A 20842-nucleotide genomic window follows, 5' to 3' on the forward strand; every position below is an offset into this window, starting at 1 on the left:
ACATGATTTTACGACTTTAAATCATAATAAGAAAAATTAATAGAATTTGGTTTATTAAAGAATTATATAGATTGGATGGAATTACGAAATTATAGTGCATGTTCAATTTGGTAGATGCTAAAAGTATATGGTGATCTTACTTGAGTGTTTATGGTACAAGGAGATTACTATCCTTAATAAGCTCTATAATTTGTTCTTAAATCAATAACATATTCTGTAATATCTTTACTAAAACAAAGATTTCTCTTTAACCATACAAACCTAGTAAATAATTTAAATAATTACTTGTTTATATACAATAACTTATTATTAATACAAAGGATATATATAAGTGTAAACTGAAAAGAAAGATAACATTTCTCTTTTGATTTTAAAAACTCAATGATCCAATAAAACCATATAAACAAGAAATTAGAATTCATCATATAGTTTAAGTCCTCCATACATAATATCCTCACAGTGTCTAACAAAAGGAAGAATCTTCCCTGAGTTAGTTCCCCAGTCAGCTTCACATCCATGAGACGGAGGCGTAAGGAAACATGGCTCCATCGATGTGGATCGAAGACAAGGCGGATTAGGAGTTGTGAAGTTTGTTGGTTGATATAGTAACCATGGCTTTAACCCTCCAAGACTATAAGAAACATATCCGAACGTTGACCTTGCACTTGTGACAATTTTATCAGTTGAGCTCATCAGATACATCTCGGCAAGCGCCTTTTGGTCGTGTATCTTTGTGTCTGTTTGCTGAACTCTTTCTCCACTTGGCTGATAAACTTCAACAATCTCTCCTGTCGAAGTTGGTCGGTTCGAATACATTTTGGTTAAGTTTTGAGAGTACTCTGGATAGAGAGATGCAACAAGAACAGCTTTATGTTTCTTGGTTTTCGATATTTCGACTTCTTGTGTGTCCAGTTCAGGCAAGAGTTTCTCTCTTTGCGTACAGCCTACGATCTGGTCCATGACATGTTTGAAATATCCAGCAGGATTGCCAAAGACTCGTATTTGAATACCGAGTCTTTCCTCTGCTTTGGATAAGTGAGCATTGTAGTACTCAGTGACCATATCCCAAACTTGATTTGTTGGGTGAAAAAGGTACCGAGCCAAATGGTGAAAGACGGTTTCTTTCTCCGGGAACAGCTTAACTAGTTCGGTTTGGAAAGTTGGATTAAACCATAAAGATGGAGCAAAGTAAACATTGGCTTGAACAATCAACCAAGGGACTTTGTCAATCAAATCTTGATCCTTTTGGCAGAAGAACATCTTATCACTATCCCTTGAATCATGAAGGAGATGCATATATAGATAAGACGGGATGGAACTCGAGTTGATCGAATGATTTTCCGACATTGTTCCATAACAACGAGGGTACTCCTTGTTGTAGTCATAACCATAAGGATACTTCATCAATTTAAAATCAAGAGGAAGCAACCATGAAGTACCTGGGAACGGCTCGCATAAAAGATCACTAACATCTTTGCGGTTGTCAACAAGAATGACTCTTTCTGTCAAGAGAGCGTAGAGGAACACAGAAGCTAAAGTAAGCATTCTGTTCCCAAGCCCATAACCTGCCATCCACACAACGTATCTACATTCACCATTCAATGATTTGTCCGCGTAATTCTCATCGCGATTAAGACTCTCCGTTGCTTCTTTGTAAGCCTTTGTGTCTGGACCGCAACGTCTATGAAGCATCTCATAACTTCTAAGCTTAGAGACTAGATACTCAGAAGGCTTGTATGGAGAAGGCTTGCGGTACAAGGAAGACTTCTGATACCTACTTAAGCAAGAAGCTTCATCAAAATCCGCGGTTAAAAGCCCTCCTATCAATGTATCCCTCGGCGTATCGAGTACCTTTGAATCTATATCACAAGAAAATGAATGTATAAAATCAGAATCAAGATTCTTTAAGTTAGCATAAAAGATGATGGATGATATTGTTTACCGTTTGTTGTAGCATCAAGAAGTTGGTTGTTTAAGTTGTTTGAGAATGATAATATTACAACCAGTAAGCAAGTAAAGATTACTACTATTAGAACTCTCGTCTTCAACCCCAATGCCTTGAAAATTTTGCGGTAGATCTTAAATTTGTGATACATGTTTGACTATAACTATGAGATGATTCAATAAGACTCTAATATAGTGCACGTAATCACAACTTCTATTGCCAATCATAGATTAATTAAAATAAGACTTTTGAATACTTTAATGTGTCATTGTTAAGTTGTGACTATCAACGAACTCACCCGAACGTGATTCCACATTTTTTTATTGTAAAATTTTCTTGAATTCCAAATTGTGACTTTGTACTTATGTGTGTTTAAGAATAATTAACGAATTAGTTATTGCTAATAAGAGAGCTGTTGTGAATTATTTACGGGCGTTACAATGTCGAAATCTTGGAATCTATAACAACTAGGGATTGTTTGGCTCATTGTGCAAACTTGAAATAATAGTATAGTGAAAAATGTAAATTATGTTTTGGAGATTTAACATAGCCAAAGTCCTAATTAAATCGATTGACCAAGTGTCAAAAAATTTGAAAACAATAGCACATCGGCTCTAACAAAACTATGGATCGCTAAATGTGTACATGAACGTAGTTTCGAAGTCAGGAGTGGTAAACAAGACTAACTATGATATTTTATGCAATTCATGACTTCGTATGTGACACCTAATAAGATCATGCATGTACCTAAGTATGTAACACTCGAATCATTACACTAAATATCTACGATGATTTTGTATTTTTTTTTTTTTTTGTAAAAATAATTTTCATTAATTGGTGGCAGTATTTTTTCTAAATGAGTCATGGTTTAGCCAATAATTCAATCATTGATGGTTGTTCCTAAATCTAATAATTATTTAAAGTCGAAGCACTAGATAAAGATATGTCAAATGGGGTGGAAGGACCATGATCTATAGACACTTAGAAAAATAAATATATATATCATATATTAAGTACAACTAGGATTAAACATGGGGTTACTAGAGGACAATTGTTTTTACAAATTTATAAGTATGCAAAGTTAGAAAAAACCTTGTCTTATTATATAAGATATAGTAATTCAGATGATTAATATTACAGAAGACAAAAAAAATTATTACATTTCTCCTATGTGGGAATAACTCAATAAACCAATGAAATAAAATGTCATAAAACAATATCTATAATTCATCATAAACCTTAAGTGCATAAGTATCATCCTCACAATGCCTAACAAAAGGAACAACTTTGCCCGAGTCAGTTCCCCAATCAGCTTCACATCCATGAGAAGGAGGAGTAAGGAAACAAGGCTCCATCGACGTGGATCGAACACAAGGCGGATCAGGAGCTTTGACATCATTTGGCTGATAAAGTAACCAAGGCTTTAACCCTCCAAGACTATAAGCAACATACCCAAATGTAGACCTTGCGCTTGTAACAATGTTATCAGTTAAGCTCAAAAGATACATCTCGGCAAGCGCCTTTTGGTCGTGGATCTTGGTGTCTGTTTGCTGATATCTTTCTCCACTTGGTTGATAGACTTTTATAATCTCTCCTATCGATCTTGATGGTTCTGAAAACATGTTCTTTAGCTTTTTAGAGTACTCAGGAGACAAAGATGTGACAAGAACAGCTTTACGTTTTGGAGTGTTCGATATATTGACTTTTGCTTCTTCTTGTGTAGACAATATAGGCAAAAGTTTCTCTCTTTGTGTGCAAGATACGACCTGGTCCATGACGTGTTGGTAGTATCCACCTTGATCGCGAAAAACGCGTATTTGAATACCGAGTCTTTCCTCTGCTTTGGATAAGTGAGCATGGTAGTACCTAGTGACCATACCCCAAACTTGATTTGTCGGGTGAAAAAGATACCGAGCCAAATGATGAAAGACTGTTTCTTTCTGCGGAAACATCTTAGTTAGTTCGGTTTGGAAGGTTGGATTAAACCATAGAGATGGAACAAAGTAAACATTGGCTCTAACAATCAACCAAGGGACTTTGTCAATCAAACTTTGATCTTTTTGGCAGAAGAACATCTTATCACTATCCCTTGAATCATGGAGGATATGAAGATATAGATGAGGCGGGATCGAAGTCGAGTTGATGGTATGTTTTTCCGACATAGTCCCGTAACAACGAGAGTAATCCTTGTTGAAGCGATTATATTGCATCAATGGAAAGTCAAGAGGAAGCAACCATGAAGTACCTGGAAATGGCTCACATAAGAGATCACCAAGATCCTTGCGGTTGTCAATAAGAATGATCCTATCTGTCAAGAGAGCGTAAAGGAACACAGAAGCTAGAGTAAGCATCCTGTTCCCAAGCCCGTAATCCGCGATCCACACGACATATCTACATTCACCAGCTGATTCGCTCGCGTAGTTTTTCTTATCGCGACTAAGGTTCTTTGTAGCTTTCTTGTAAGCTTTTGTCCCTGGACCGCAACGTTTGTGACGCGACTCATAACTTCTTAGCTTAGTTACAAGATATTCAGAAGGCTTGTATGGTGAAGGCTTCCGATACCAAAACGTTTTATGATACCTACTCAAACAAGAGCCTTCATCGAAATCCGCGGTTAAAAGCCCTCCTATCAATTTATCCCTAGTTGTCTCATATTCATCATCTAAATACATATCACAAGAAAATAAAGTCACAAGAATGATTCTATAAAGTTAACAATGAATAACAAAAGATGAAGTTTATTTCTTTACCGTTGATTGAAGCATCAAGAAGTTGAATATTGAAATTGTTTGAAGATGATAGTAACAATACAGAAAAAATCAGTAAGCAACTAAAGACGAAGACTGTTATAAGAATCTTCGTCCTCAACCCCAAAGCCTTGATAACTTCGCCGGAGATCTCAAACATGTGGAACATGTTGACTTTGGTATATGAAGATGGGTTCAAAAAAGAGTTTACAACTCTTACATATAAGCTTGATATTACAACTCGTATAATCTTTGAATATTCTTTAAAATGTGTCATTGTTAGTTGTGACTATCATTAACGAACTCCAAACGTGACTCTACTTTTGTATAATATAAAGAAAAGTCATGAAATCTAAAATTGTGATATCTATTTTTTTTTTTTTTAAGAATTGACGAAGAAATTTCCTATGAGAAGAGCTCTTAGTGAATTATTAACGCTAAAGAAATGAATTGTCATGCACGTTGTGAAGATTTGATATTATATGGCCAATCAATATATACACAATCATGTGGGCTAGTGACTTAATCGTTACCATATATATAAAGTCAACGTACGTCCTAAAACTAGATTAACCAATGGTCAAAAGATTCTAAGAATCAATACAAGTCGGCCACGAAACATCTTCTATATGTAATATGTTCAAAGTCTTACGACTCTTATTAAAGTTTCAAAACTGAACTTTTAAAGTTATGGTCCGAGTTTTGATTATATAATCCAAACGCGGTAAGCACCATGACTATAATATGAACGAGTAACAACGACTTAGCATGGACGCTTAATAAAAGAATCTATGCGTTAAGGAGAATATTTTAGTTTGCCTAAGATATACAAAATGATATGGTTGAATAGGTCCAGTTTAAGTCTAAGGTGTAGTCAAAATCATCAATCCCCGAAACTAGGCATGGGCATAATATTCGTATCAGAAAAAAAACCCGAACCATAATACTTGATCCGAAATTTGATTTGGACACTAAAAAGTATTTGAACGGATTCTTAATTTTATATAGAAAAAAATTACAACCGAACTCAAACCGAAACTAGAACTAAATAGTATATGAATTATCAAAAATGCAAATATAATCAAAATATTAATTATTAATATATTTGAAATAATTTATATCCAAAAGTACAATAATAAATTCAAAATTTCAGTTATTTTATGGCCAAAATATCAAAAAAATACCCAAAATAATATTGTTAGTCAAAATTTAGTCATGTTTCCAAGTTTAACCAATTCTTTTACATTCATTGATATTTCGAATATTCAAAACCAAACAAAACCGAACCAAAATTCTAAAATATCTTATTAAATTTTCAGAGGTAAGGGACGAATTATCCATATTCGAACCGAACCCAAATCAAAAGTCGAATTCCAAGGCTGCTAGGCCTACTTTGTATTATGCCAAAGTTCTTCAACTTGCACCAATGAAGCTGACTTTTGTGATTATCAAGTTTAAAGTCTCAAATATCACAATATTTTTTTCTTATCGGATGACAGTGACTGTGCTCCATTCATATACTGTATATATATATATATATATAATATTATAATATATATACAGTAAATACATTAATATTTTTTTGTTTTATATGTATAATCTTCCATATAGCCCATACAATAATGTTATGTTAGAATAGTCGTATATAATATTAGTCACAATTGTATAAGTCGACAAATACGAAAGCGAAACGTATGAAAAAAAATAAAATGGTATAGACTTTTCATAAAATTTTAATAATACATATAAAACTCAGAATCACATATATTATAAATTTATAATGAGGTGATAATTGATCATAGATATTAACTAGTTGAACCATTCCCAAAAAAAAGTATTAAAGAGAAGCACAAAATAGGCCCAGTAAGATATTGGCCCATAGAGGCCCAGTTAAACTTAGACCCAATAGGCCCAACTTAAACCACTGTACTAAGTTTTATATCTTCTTCACCACTCTCACACACAAATTTGCTTTCTTCTTCTCCGGCGAAGAAACTGAAAAGTTTCACAATCCTAAAACCCTAACAAAGCTCCGGAATCAGAAACCACCGAGCTTCAGCAATGGACGGTGCGACTTACCAAAGATTCCCAAAGGTGAAGATCCGCGAGCTTAAAGACGACTACGCCAAGTTCGAGCTCCGTGAAACCGATGTTTCCATGGCGAACGCTCTCCGTCGCGTTATGATCTCCGAAGTCCCAACCGTTGCAATCGATCTAGTCGAAATCGAGGTTAACTCCTCTGTGCTCAACGACGAGTTCATTGCTCATCGATTAGGTCTCATTCCTCTGACAAGCGAGCGTGCGATGAGCATGAGGTTCTCTAGAGATTGTGATGCTTGTGATGGAGATGGACAGTGCGAGTTTTGCTCTGTTGAGTTTAGGCTTAGCTCTAAGTGTGTTACTGATCAAACCCTAGATGTGACTAGTAGGGATCTCTACAGTGCTGATCCTACTGTGACTCCTGTGGATTTCACTATTGACTCGTCTGCGTCTGATTCAAGCGAGCATAAGTATGTGCTTTTTCATTATTGGTTCTTGTTTTGCTGATTAAAGTTTCTTCATTTTTTATATGTAGAAATGTGGTGATTGTTTTTGCTATATGAATCAATTGGGTTTGCTAAACTATAGAGATTATACAATGCTTAATCAAAAGGTGACATCTTTGAGCTGGTTTTATGAAAATTTCATAGCGAAAACTGTAATGGTAGTTGTGTGGGTTTTGGTTGCTTAACTTTTATAATGACTGTTTTTGATTTGGTTTCAGGGGGATTATCATTGTGAAACTGCGCAGGGGACAAGAACTGAGGCTTAGGGCGATAGCGAGGAAAGGAATTGGGAAAGATCATGCGAAATGGTCTCCAGCAGCTACTGTTACGTTTATGTATGAGCCTGACATTATTATCAATGAAGACATGATGGACACATTGACAGAGGATGAAAAAATCGATTTGATTGAGAGCTGTCCAACCAAGGTTTTTGGCATTGACCCAGTCACCAGACAGGTTCGTTTCGATGTTGTGAAAGAACGACTTTTTAACAAGTTTGTGGCTTTGAGACTTCCATGTAGTTTGTTTCTTACTTGATTTGCTACCATGCATTTGCAGTATGTATACTGATATAGGTGTATGAATTTTCTCCAGGTGTTTGCTCCATTAGGTCATTTCTGTAGTTATCTTTGTGTAAGGTAGCAATACTGAGCTCTTTAGTACCAAGTTATCTCAGTGGTTGTGATAGTTGTAGGAGAATTGCTTCAGTCATCCAAATGAATCTAAAATGGGATTTTTGTATGAGTTTTCATGTTGGTGTTCCAGTGTGTTCATGTTGAATTTTTTTCTTCTATATTCCAGCTATTACTAGGACTCGCCACAGCTGAAGTAACTCTCTTTTGACTTGCGAGAGAACATTACATCTGATTATAACTGTTTAAGTCCTTTGTTATTGGAAATTTTTCTGCCATTACCATTGTGGTCTATTGTTTAGATTTTTCATAGCTAACTTAGCCTATTACTGTCAGCTTTTCCTATCATTGCGGTTGTGTTTAATGTACTTTGATTCTTAGGTTGTGGTGGTTGATCCTGAAGCTTACACGTACGATGAAGAAGTGATCAAGAAAGCTGAAGCGATGGGGAAACCGGGACTCATTGAGATCCATCCAAAAGACGATAGTTTTATATTCACTGTTGAATCCACAGGTGCAGTGAAGGCATCACAGCTGGTACTAAATGCCATAGATATCCTGAAGCAGAAGCTTGATGCAGTCCGTCTCTCAGATGACACTGTCGAAGCAGATGATCAGTTTGGTGAACTCGGCGCCCATATGCATGGAGGATGATCCCGTTGTTAATTCTCGAGCTCATTGGTTTTCCCCGTTTGTTTCGGGTTTGAGTTTCTCCTCGATCAGACTAATATATTAACCATTAGCGGCACTGTCTTGTTAGATAACAACATGTGAAGTGGCAGTCTTCTGTTTGTTCTGAACCTCTCTGTTCCTTCTGTTCCTGAATCTTGTTAAGTTGGGTTATGTTAGTTGTTAGACTTGCTCGTAAAAGGAAAAGAAAATTGAAAAGGGTTGAATTGAAACCATCAGCGTTAGAGAGTATAGGGTTTAAATTCAATACATTGCGGAGATCATTAGCAAATTGTTTGGTAGTGTTCCAATATGACTAAGAACAGACTTAACACAAAGAGAAACAAATAATCATGTCATGTTCCATTGTCTATTTGTGCGACCAGAGAGCATTACTCACATTGGTATCTAAGAGTATGGAAAACAATTTGAAAGTTTACAAATTTCCACTTAATTTTATATTTCTTAATTATGTTTTAATTTATAAAAAACATTATCTAAACAAAACTGACTAATTTTGTAAGAATGTGGTTTTGTTTGATTGTGAATTTTATCTATAAATTTTTAGTAACAAAATATAGAATTCTTATAACTAAAGTTTTAAACTTTTGTAACTCATCATCCTTGTGAAGATTTCTAACTCCTTAGACTCTCCCAGAGGATACACCATCCTTCTTAAGGATACACAATCAAACAAAACCTAATTGCTGTAACCCTAGATATCCCGTTCCTTGTCAAGGACACTCCTGCTGAAGCTTGGCTGAAAAGGCTAAAAGAGTGGCCACATGGATCCTGGTTCTATCCCCTTGTTCATGAATCTCTCTGACCTAACAAGACTCGCTGTACTCTACAAATACGGAGTCTATCTTGACACTGACATCATCTTCCTTGATGATATAACAAGACTAAGAAACGCCATTGGAGCTCAGAGTATCGATCCAAAAACAAAGACATGGACAAGACTAAACAACGCAGTAATGTTCTTTGACATCAACCATCCGCTTATGAGAGAGTTCTTGCAAGAGTACTCCACAACTTTCGACGAGAACATATGGGGACACAACAGCCCTTACATTGTCTCTAGAGTTATCAAGAGGTTAGGAAACAAACCTGGATACAACTTCACTATCTATCCCCCTGATGCTTTCTATCCAGTAAATTGGATCAAAATCCCAAAGCTTTTCAAGAAACCTGCAAATATCAGAGAAGCACAATGGGTAGAGAAGATTGTACGGGAGATAAGCAAAGGGAGTTACATGATTCATCTATGGAACAAAATCACAAGAAAGATTAAGATTGAAGAAGGAAGCGTCATGTACAGTCTCATCTCAGCTAACTGCACAATCTGCAGAAACATCACAAACTCTCATACTCTCTGAACAGATCATACAACGATTCTTGTGTTTCAAGGAAGCGTCATGTACAGTCTCTCATCTCTACTCACTGCACAGTTTCTTCTTCACAAACTCTCATACTCTCTAAACAGATACAAAGATTCTTGTTTCTCAAGGAAGCGTCATGTACAAGTCTCATCTCTCCAGTCTCTGCACAGTTTCTGCTTCACTAACTCTCAGAATTTCTAAACAGGTCATACAACGTTTCTTGTCTTTCTTTTGCTTTTTTTGTGTTCATGTTTGCTTTAAGTTTTCTTTCTTTGTAAAAAAAACAAATCACATGTGTTGATTTGTTGTTGTTGGCTAATCTGATCTCTTAAAGTATATACTTTACTAAATACATGTCTTCCAATCTTATTAAATTTGACTTGATTGAAGCTTTATTGTATAAAAAAAACACTATGGACTTCCTCTTACCAATGACTCGTCTATGACATAAACGAGAACTCCAAAGAGTAACACAAAATCAAACAATACATCTCACAACATTAACACATGTTCTGTCTTCCTCTCTACTTGCTACCATTTATCTCATCCATAAACTTCTTAACATCATTATAAGAAGATCCTCCTTCTTCAACAGCGGCTTTAGCCATCTCGCCCAGCTTCTTAGCCCATAGCCGCCTTTCCTCTGCCTCTTCCCCAACTATCACTTCCCTCACTGCCTTCTCCACTTGTTCTCTACTAATCAACTTTCCTTTTTTCACCTTCTCTGTAGCTCCAACGCTCACTCCTATCTTCAACACTTTTGTCAATAGCTTCTCGTTGTAGAACTGTTCTGCTCCCATTGGCCATGTCACCATAGGTAGCCCTGCAGCAATGCCCTCCACAGCTGAGTTCCATCCACAGTGCGTTACAAACCCTCCAATTGCTTTGTGGTCAAGTATTACCACTTGCGGCGCCCATCCTCGTATTATCAGTCCTTTCTTTGTCGTCCTCTCCTCAAACCTTTCAGGCAACCACTCTTCATCTTCACCTGTCATAACTATGTTAACATTGAGGCAAATATACTAAGAAAGAACAATAGTGGATGAGACTAATTACCTTGGTTTCCATTTGTCCTAACCACCCAAATGAAGTTTTGTCCAGAGCCTTCAAGACCGTAAGCAATCTCTAACAGCTGTTCGTTGGTGAGGTTAGTGCCACTCCCAAAGGACAAGTAAACTACTGAACCAAGTGTCTTAGAGTCAAGCCATTTGAGGCAGTCTTGCTCATCAATGTTGGCCTTTTTCCCTCTTCCTGCTTTCTCCACAAACTCTCTGTTGGATAACGAAAGGGGACCGATGTGCCAAGCTCTTTTCGCCACGAAACTTCGGTAAAAATCAGCATAGGCCGGTTCCAGCTCGTAGAAGCTATTCACCAAGACACCAAAGCTATTGGTCTCTGATTCCCTTACCTCTTTCATATACTTTCCCATTGGTGTTGCTTCGTCAGCAACATTAGCTTGATCTGCTGTGATTACTATGTTCCCTGGGAGACATGGGATTTCAAAAGGAGTTGACCTCGTAGCGACTTTCTTGTGTGGCTTATGAATCCTCATGTTATACGAACAACACAAGGCAAAGAATGATGTGCCGTGGAACACAAGTCTTGGCACACCAAACTTCTCAGCAGATTCTGTCGCCCAGGGGAAGAACATATCGGCTACAAGAGCACTAGGTTTGGTTGTTTCAACGAAACTCTCCAACTGATGTTTCATATACTTGGTAGAGAAAATAAACTTGAAGAACAAGTCACCTGAGTCAGATTTTTGGTATGAGTTGATGAAGTCACCGTTCTCGCATCCTTCAGGCAATCCAAGCTCTACACAAGGGAACTCGAAGATCTTGATCCCGATTTCAAGATCAGGGTTTTGAGCTTTGAATGCTTCAATAGGTTTCTCCAAGATCTTAGCACTGATTGGAGTTGTGAGAAGAGTTGATTTGGCTCCTCTGCTCGCAAAAAGCTTGGCCATGTCTAGAATTGGAATCATGTGGCCATGAGCCATAAAGGGAAAGAACAAAATATGAACTCTCTCAGAAACTTCTCTGTTCATGTTTTCTTGCAACAGAAAAATCAAAAGAAAACAGAACCAAAATGGAAAATTCTGACAGATCTAAGAACTGAGATGTTTGATGTGATCAGACAAAGCAAAGAAGGTTCCTTGTCTGGATTGGATTACTCTTCCAGATTCAGACATATTGAGATATATATACACACACACGCGTGTTCGTGGAAGAAGAGTAATCACGTCTTTGCATACGTCATGTGTTTGCTTTTGTGTTGCCTTGTTCTGGTTCGTAGTATAGCTAGCAAACTTTGACTTGTTACTTTAGTGACGAGTAAGCCTTGACGTTTGCTTTATTTCTTGGTACCATATGAAATTCGAAGGCTGGAACAAGAATATACAAAGTCGAATAATAATCCCACTTACTATTTCGATAAATCAGACGATTCTCTCTAATTGGTAAACCATTTAGGTAGAGGTTTTACAGTACAATTTAATCACAACTACAGTAAAATCTCTATAATTTAAGGCTTATGATATTTTACTAATTTATAATAATAATAATTCTAAATTAATTATTATTATTCGGCAAAAAATCGAAAGTTAAAAAAGAAGTGTCTAAGATTTGAGAAAACCTAATTTTTTTGTTCGGACTTCGGAAGCTAGAAGAATAAAGAAGTACAACTATGATTAAATTACACAAGAGTATTTTTTTAAGTATTTTTCATTTTAGCTAGATTCGGCTACAATTAGCTGGAAATTTTAGTATTTTCTCATCTAACTTTTCTACAAAATTATCTAAAACGAACATTATTTTTCATCTTTTTTCATTAACTACTGCAAATTTGGAGCAAAAGCTCTATTCAATTACTTCAACCTCACCCAAGAGATTAAATTCTAACCTCAGTTTGTAAGTAGCCATCGAAGCACCCAAACCAAATGCAATACTACTAATCCTAGGAATTCAATAACACCTATTTGGGATATCTTTCAATGTCAACCATACACGAACAATCGAAATATTAAGAATTGCTATATGTACCTACTTACCTCGTTATTAGGCTCGTTATTAGGTTGGGCGTTTTTAAAACCCAACCCAGTAAAGATAATACCGATTCATGCAATTATACAAGATAACCTTTTTAGTTTCTAGAATCTATTTTTTAGTTCAAAATCCCTTTTATTTATATTAACTCGAATCAAAGAATTAGTAGATGGTTTCCATCCTCATTGAAAGATCCATGCTCTAAAAATTTAACATACAATAGTTTGCTTCTTCTAAAACACAAGATCACAAAAGTAACGTTTACTTTGGAAATACCACAACTAAACTACAAGCTATATAATGTTTTAACTATTAAAATAAATACTAATAAACAATATGCATACAATTTATTAGTCTGATCAAATTAAACCAAAAGAATGAAGTGGACCTTTTGGCAATTAGTACTATGTAAGCTGACAAGTTACACAACAACGTCCGTTTCAAAGATTTTTTCAAACCAACCCGGTTCAAAATCCATAACCGGAATAAACTAAACCAAAACAAAGACAAAAGCCTCTCTACTTAAAGAGACAAAACACACATTTCTATTTTTTGTTTTATTCAAAGAGAAAAAAAAAAATGAAGAGCAACAACAACACAAACACTAATCTAATTCTCTTCCACCACCACTCACCACTAACTTCAAAATCAACCTCCGCCGCCGTCGCCGCCGCGAACCACCACCGTCTTTTATTCATCTTCTTCCTCTCTTTCTTCACTCTCCTCTTCTCTTTCTCTCTCTTCTCCTCCTCCTCAATCCACTCCACCACAACAAAAACCTCTCACTCTCTCTCCTCATCTCCCTTCTCCTCTTCTTCCCTACCACCACCAGTAACCGCCGCGCTCCTCCACTACACTTCCTCAACACCACCAAACACATCAATGTCGTTCCTTGAACTCACCACCATCTCCACCATCATCAACTCTCATGGCCCTTCTTGTAACCTTTTAGTCTTCGGACTAACTTATGAATCTCTTCTTTGGAGATCTATAAACTTCCAAGGCCGTACTGTTTTTGTTGATGAGAGTCCTTACTCTGTTTCTAAGTTCGAACAGAGTAACCCTGGAGTTGAAGCTTATGATGTTGTTTACTCAACTAAAGTCTCTCAAGCTACGAAGCTTCTTGGTTATTACAAAACTAAAAACGAGTGTAGACCTGTTCAGAATCTCTTGTTCTCAGATTGTAAGTTAGGTATTAACGATTTGCCTAATTTTGTTTATGAGATTGATTGGGATGTGATTTTGATTGATGGGCCTCGTGGGTATGCGTTTGATTCTCCGGGAAGGATGGCTCCGATCTTTACTACGGCGGTTTTAGCAAAAAGTAAAGATCTTGGGAAGAAGAAGAAGATGAAGAAGACGAAGAAGAAGAAGACTGATGTGTTTGTTCATGAGTTTGGGAGAGAGATTGAGAGAGTTTATAGTGATGAGTTTCTATGTGAAGAGAATCTGATTGAGGTGGTCGGAGATTTAGGACATTATGTTGTGACGGCGGCGGAGGTGGAGGAGGAGGAAAGAGAGGGTTTTGGTAATGGGTTTTGTCGGAACTCGACGAAATTGTCGGAGCGTGTTACGGCGGTGAGTGGTGGCGATGAAGTCGGTGTTGTTGATGATGAGTGAAACTGGTGGGTTTGGTTATTTTTTTACTTTTTAGTGGCTCTTTTGTAATTAAATTTAGCTTTTGTGGTCTTTTTTTAATTTTTAATTTTGTTTAGTCTTGTTTTTGAATTTTTTGGAGAACGGTTACACTTAGAAAAAGCTAAGAGATGTAACTAAATTCCAAAAGAAAGAAAGAAAAAAATGTCAGTTTATTAATGGAAAATGCTCTAGAAAGCATCACAAACTTGTGATGAAATTTAATTTACTCCATATTAAATTGAGAAAAGAACATTTCTGAGTGTAGTAATTAATTTTGGACCATATTTATGCCTGAATTTTATCAAAATTTTGAAAATACTACCTTCTTTTATTTTTGAATTACTCATTAAATGTGAGTCTTGAATTCTATTTTCAGTTTTCTAAAGGAAGTTTAATCATATTTACTAGGCTTGCGAATTTTGAACCGGTTTGTTTGGTTTGGTTTCGATAGTTGGTTTTTTCGGATAATTTTGGTTAAGATGTAAGACTAACACATTGTTTTGGTTCGAAATGGTATTGCCATATCACTAAAATCTGTCCAAAACATATGTTGGTTTTTGAAACTTTTGGTTTAAATAGTGATTTATATTTTTTTGATATAATTTCTAAAATTCTGTATATTTTGGTTGGACATATTACAGAATAATGCGGTTAATCGGTTCACTTCTATTAACTGAAAATTTTCATTAATTGTCAGCCGGTTCACTTCTATTAAACAATAACCAAAACCTTCAAATTTTGGTTCGCTTTTGTTTGGAAAATTGTCAATCGGTTTTTGCTTCTATTAACCAATAACCAAAACCTTCAAATCTCGGTTCGCTTCGGTTAGAAAAAAACCAGTTCTCAATCTGAGGCCTACAATTATGGACTAATCTAACTTTCATTAGTTGATTTTATGCCAATATTTTTAATTTTTCTACTCTTTTTAAAATATTTTTTTATCCGTGGGTCAAATTTGTTTACTTTAAGATTGGGAATATAAATGGTTTAAAATGGTAGTATAAAAATTGTGTCGGTGGTGACAGAAGTCCCTGGGAAAGCGGGACTTATCTTGCAATGTGGCTTCCTCTTTTACAGCTCTAACACTTTGCATTTGGTTAGCTTTAATTCCTAGAAACACAAAAGAAACATATTTATTTGTTTCGTCCCATACATAGTTATAAGTGACAACTAATCATGTTTCGGTTCATATAAATAAGATTGTCTGAGATGAGTTTGAGTTCCATTTATGTTATTTCTGGTTATATGAACACAATTGAATGCTACTAGTTCATGGTGGATCCATAAGCTTTTATTATTGGGACACAAACAATCCAAATCAAATAGGAATTAGATAACCCACCAAGGATAATCATAGAGTTGAGTTAAGTAGCCCAATACCAGAGAATAAAGACCAATATTAGGAAAATTTTCATTGCAAATAAACTGAGATATCTAATAGATTAAGGCTTTGAATATATATTGCGGGTAATACGGACTAATTTATCCGCGATTTTGTTTAATTTAATTTTGTGAAGAATAACAATACGCCGTAGATTAAATTTATTTTTATATAAAAGCGTTTTATGGTTACTTTAAAATATTTTGTTGAACTTTTTTCGGTCCGCTCTACTATGTATATCATTATTTGTTACTGATAAATAAAAAAGGATCCGAACTATATATAAACGGATTTATCCAATGTAATCATTCGAAGTTAAAATTTATCGACATAAATATCCTAATAAAAACATTAATTATTTCGCATGAAATAATATCGAAATTTTAAATTTCTTATTTCTGATGCAATGGAAATACATTTGATTGTTTTAAACGTTATGAACTAAGTGATACCAAAAATGGAATTTTAAAGAACAAGCTCTAGGTGTGCTATGGAGTCGTGTAACTAAACTTACGTACAAGTTATGAGCATGGAGATGCGTGCGGATAAGAACCAAAGAACCTTCTTTAAGAATATACTAAACATTTGTGGGGATCCGACGAGGCTCGTGGCTCAAGAACAGGTCTCAAGTCATTAAAGGTGGTTTAGTCTAAAGTCTAAGCACGTCTTGGTCTCTTTATCACGTGCTGCACGTGCCTAGTAGTAGTAAGCTGAGAAAGAGTGAGTGAGAGAGAGAGGAAGATATAGGTGTCGGTGACACTGTGATATTGAGGCTGATGTGTGAATTTGTCCCACTAGGTTTCTTTCTTGCTTGTAATGATTTTTTATTTTCCAGGGTTAACACATGTTAATGATATTGATTATTGAGTTACAACATATATTTTTACAAGATTTTTTTGTTGTCTTTTATGTATATTTTAAATAGTTTTTTTGGGCTTGTATGTATTTTTTGGGTAAAGTAAATATATTTGGTTGATATTAAAGTTTTTTTTTTTATCTAAACATACGAAATTTTAAACATGTTATGTCAAATTGCGGATTTAATATTTTTCTTCAAATTTTGAACTCTATTTATATGCTTTTGAAAAAAAAGGATGGGACTTTTTCACAATGTTTAGAATTTTAGTGTCAACACTTTACTAATCATATATAGATATACCAGTTCTAAGAATGAAGTTAGATTATTGCTCCAAAGATTATTGAGTTACAACATATAAATTAGGGTTTGTTTAAAAAAAAACATATCTTTTTAAAGGATTTTTGTGGTCTTTTATGTATTTTTAACAGTTTTTTTTGTCTTTTATGTATTATTTTGGGTTAAATAAATATATATGTTATTTTAATGTGAAAATACGAAAGGTTAGATATGTTATATCAAAATTTAGATTTAATATTTTTCTTCAAATTTTGGATTCTATTTATGTGTAATTTTTATTTTTTAAAGGATGAGACCTTTTCACAATGTTTTGAATTTTAGTATCAAACTTTCCAGATCATTTATAGATATACCAGTCCTATAATAACGAAATTATATAATTTCTTCCAATATATAACCTTAACCGTATTTCTAACCGTAATCGGACCGTTTATCAACCGTAACCGTATAAAATGGTTAAAATCGTAACCGTTAACCGTACAAGTAAATTAGTTTCAGTAAAAAAAAAATACTAACCGTAATAGTTAGTTAACAGTAACAAACCGCCGGTTAACCGTACGGTTAAACGCTCGGTTAACCGTACGGTTAAACGCTCGGTTAACCGTACGGTTAAACGCTCGGTTAACCGCATATATAAATCCTTAAAAATAAATTAAATTATAACTATATACAATGAAAAGACACATCAAATGTTTCGATAAAATTTTCACCTTATTAAAAACAACACATTTTATACTAAACTATTTTTATTCTTATTTCCGTGTGTATTTGATATTGGGTTTCTCAGTTTAAATCCAATACCCATATTTAACTAATTAACTATAAATATTTGAATTCACATATATTTTCACTTGTAAAATAAATAGTATTTCATAAGATTTTATCTCCAATATTAATATTATAATAATCATCAAATAACCGTAACCGTATTTAACCGTAACCGTATATAACCGTAACCATATTAACCGTATATATAATGGTTAAAGTTATGGTTAAAGAAAATTATAACCATTAACCGGTAGTTAATTAATCATAACCGCATTAACCGTAACTGTGGTCATGCCTAGATGTGGTTCCCATATGCAGATAAACAAACCGTTAACCAAATTCTTTGTTGTGCCTCCTCTCCCTTAATCTGTAATAGATATCATACTTAATTGTCTAAGTAACCATACTCTGTAATCTGTATCAATAGCTGATTCTTGCAAAATTGTTTGCATGATACTTGATATATACTTAGAGTAAACTAAGTCTTTTTCTCTGGTAACAATCTTGTTTCTACTATTTCACAGGAAGACATACCATTCATGAGTATGAGTTTCTTCACTCCAAGATGATTCTGAACTTGAACACATTGGAAAGGTATTGTGGATGGTTTCATGGCACTGAGACCTCTCCCAAACATGTTTGTATATATAGTTTGCAGGCAAGATTTTTTGAATTGAATGACTTAAGAATGTTGCTTGAAACTCAACATTAAGACCAGTTCTATAGAACAACCATTGGCAGCTAGTATTCTAAATAAAACTTGGAGATGAGAGACTGTACATGACGCTTCCTTGAGAAACAAGAATCATTGTATCTGTTCAGAGAGTCCGAGAGTTTCTGAAGTAGCAACTATGCAGTGAGTAGAGATGAGAGACTGTACATGACGCTTCCTTGGGACACAAGAATCGTTGTATCTATTTAGAGAGTATGAGAGTTTGTGATGTTTCTGCAGACTGTGCAGTGAGCTGAGATGAGACTGTACATGACGCTTCCTTCTTCAATCTTAATATTAAAGGTATCAGAGCCAGGTTAATACAGAAAACTATAGATCTTCAAAATGAAATATGAATCAAACGATAATTTGAAACGACGTTCATAAAACGCAGAATCACTTCTCATGTGTTAGAATCCATGGAAGGATCTCTACTAATAATGAGGAACAGCCCCTAAACAAACTAGAAAGGAAGAAGAAGAAGTTTACAATTCTCAGATTTTTGCATAATGAAGAAGATGATGAACAACTTGATCTTAAGCTTTAGCAACTTCAGCTCATACCAATCACATCCCTCCACGTATCTTTTCTTCTTTCAACCTATCACTAAGCTCCACATGTCCTCATATATGTGCTACTAAATTCCTATATCACTAAGGAGTTAGACAAAATCGCTAAGCAGGCACCAGGGTTGGTAGTAAAGAGAGTGTCGACAGCTAACATCTCTCTTGGTCCAAAGGAGTTTGCAGGAGAGAGCCAAACCATAAAGAACCGAGCAGAGCAGTTATTGTTGTTGTACAACTCCAAAACCCTAGAATGGAACCTCTTGTTCTTGCTAATCGATTTCAGTATATCTAGCTCAAGTAGCTTTCTTCTGAACCACGCAATCCTCTCGTTCTTGCCAGTTTTACGTGGAGGTACGAAAGGATCTAACTCTTCTTTTTCGTTATGGTCTGAGTCCATAACTGTGTCGACGATACTTGAACTACTATGGTCACGGGGTCGTTGGTTCTAGAGAGAGGCAAGTATCGTTTGAACGGTGAGTTGTTATCTCATAGATCGTGAAGATAGGTATCTTACTTGCCTTGTTTAATCCTCTTGAGCCCAAAAAAAAAAAGAAAGAGTTCTTGCTACAAGGTATCCTTGTTTATATATCTAGGGTAACAATTGGTTTGTGCCTTTGATGTATTTGTCAAAAGCCTTTTGGGTCTTTTATGTAGTTTTTAAAGTATTTTGGTATATTATATAATAATTATTTGGGCATTTGACGTATTTTTCAAAAGACTTTTTTGGTATTTATGTCGTTTTAAAAGTTTTTTGGGGTCTATTTGATACATTTTGGACAAAATAAATATATTTCGCTAGCATTAAAGTTTTTTTTTTTTTTATCAACCACACATTTATTTAAATTGAACTCCATGATTGGTAGTCCAAACTGGAGGAAATTTGTTTACAAAAGTAACTTCTGAATCAAGAGATCTTAAAGTTTTTATAGTCTTAAAATGTAAAATATTAGACATGTTTATATCAAATATTTGGATTATCAACTTCACCATATGATTCAAAGCTTTCAATAAACACACAAAACTACTTTAAAATGGAAGATAAGCCGAGAGTCAAGTGAGAGAAGTCAAAGCTTTATACTAATGTTAATTCTGTATATAGTTTTGGTGTTTTCTTGTGAATGAACTTTTGTTAGCGTCATAAGTAACTTTCCTTTTATATAAAACTAGTTGTTGACCCGCGCTGCGCGCGGGAGTTTTATAATTGTTTTTTATATTTTAAAATTTATATTTTGATTTTTCTTTGTTTTTTGTTTATTTTTTTTGTTTTTACTGTTGTTTTGGTATTAATTTAGTATATGAAATGTTTATTTTTATTTGTTTAACTTTGATTTAGGTCAAATAGTAGCTGTTAGAACCTTACATTTCAAAAACCTTCAATTCTTTTAGGCCAAATTATTCTGGTGAATCCACTTATTTATTTATCCAAGTGTTTTCATTTTACTTTTTAGTTCTTTTTTCCTACTTCTTATGCCTAAAATCGGTTGTGTTTTCGTTTGAGGTGGCTTCGGATGACATCAATTTAGTGGTATATCTATCTGTATAGTATAAATATCCTTGCTTTGTATTTTGTTTTTGTATTTAGCCCCATTAATCAAAAAATTGATCATTACTTTATAATTAGATACTTGTTTTATTTATTTTGGACATAAATGTTTT

The 20842-nt window shown here is 34.8% G+C and overlaps 6 protein-coding genes across 6 annotated transcripts; 3 read left to right on the top strand and 3 right to left on the bottom strand.

Annotated features, from left to right (window-relative positions):
* Positions 1-363: 363 nt before the first annotated feature.
* Positions 364-2096, bottom strand: LOC17892514 (probable fucosyltransferase 5). Its single transcript, XM_006300140.2, has 2 exons — positions 1943-2096; positions 364-1859 (listed from the first exon to the last, which is right to left on the bottom strand). Exons 1-2 carry the CDS (start codon positions 2094-2096, stop codon positions 412-414), a joined length of 1602 nt encoding a protein of 533 aa, XP_006300202.1. The 3' UTR covers positions 364-411.
* Positions 2097-3056: 960 nt separating this feature from the next.
* On the bottom strand, positions 3057-4972 carry LOC17893942 (probable fucosyltransferase 4). The gene is made up of 2 exons (XM_006297255.2): positions 4696-4972; positions 3057-4607 (listed from the first exon to the last, which is right to left on the bottom strand). The coding sequence occupies exons 1-2, from the start codon at positions 4967-4969 to the stop codon at positions 3166-3168; spliced, it is 1716 nt and encodes a 571-aa protein (XP_006297317.1). The 5' UTR covers positions 4970-4972; the 3' UTR covers positions 3057-3165.
* A 1707-nt stretch (positions 4973-6679) lies between these two features.
* LOC17891075 (DNA-directed RNA polymerases II, IV and V subunit 3) lies at positions 6680-8772 on the top strand. Its single transcript, XM_006298096.2, has 3 exons — positions 6680-7202; positions 7457-7694; positions 8252-8772. The coding sequence occupies exons 1-3, from the start codon at positions 6754-6756 to the stop codon at positions 8522-8524; spliced, it is 960 nt and encodes a 319-aa protein (XP_006298158.1). The 5' UTR covers positions 6680-6753; the 3' UTR covers positions 8525-8772.
* A 120-nt stretch (positions 8773-8892) lies between these two features.
* LOC17892042 (lactosylceramide 4-alpha-galactosyltransferase) lies at positions 8893-9918 on the top strand. Its single transcript, XM_006298964.2, is given in 4 exon segments — positions 8893-8943; positions 9172-9217; positions 9220-9311; positions 9313-9918. Coding segments are annotated over 4 exon segments (795 nt in total).
* Positions 9919-10247: 329 nt separating this feature from the next.
* On the bottom strand, positions 10248-12073 carry LOC17893994 (UDP-glycosyltransferase 73B5). Its single transcript, XM_006296547.2, has 2 exons — positions 10978-12073; positions 10248-10909 (listed from the first exon to the last, which is right to left on the bottom strand). The coding sequence occupies exons 1-2, from the start codon at positions 11966-11968 to the stop codon at positions 10446-10448; spliced, it is 1455 nt and encodes a 484-aa protein (XP_006296609.1). The 5' UTR covers positions 11969-12073; the 3' UTR covers positions 10248-10445.
* A 1401-nt stretch (positions 12074-13474) lies between these two features.
* Positions 13475-14825, top strand: LOC17892275 (protein IRX15-LIKE). The gene has a single exon (XM_006297988.2). The coding sequence runs from the start codon at positions 13545-13547 to the stop codon at positions 14583-14585; it is 1041 nt and encodes a 346-aa protein (XP_006298050.1). The 5' UTR covers positions 13475-13544; the 3' UTR covers positions 14586-14825.
* Positions 14826-20842: the final 6017 nt, after the last annotated feature.

This window comes from Capsella rubella, unplaced genomic scaffold (assembly GCF_000375325.1).
Source record: "Capsella rubella cultivar Monte Gargano unplaced genomic scaffold, Caprub1_0 scaffold_3, whole genome shotgun sequence".
Lineage (NCBI taxonomy): Eukaryota > Viridiplantae > Streptophyta > Magnoliopsida > Brassicales > Brassicaceae > Capsella > Capsella rubella.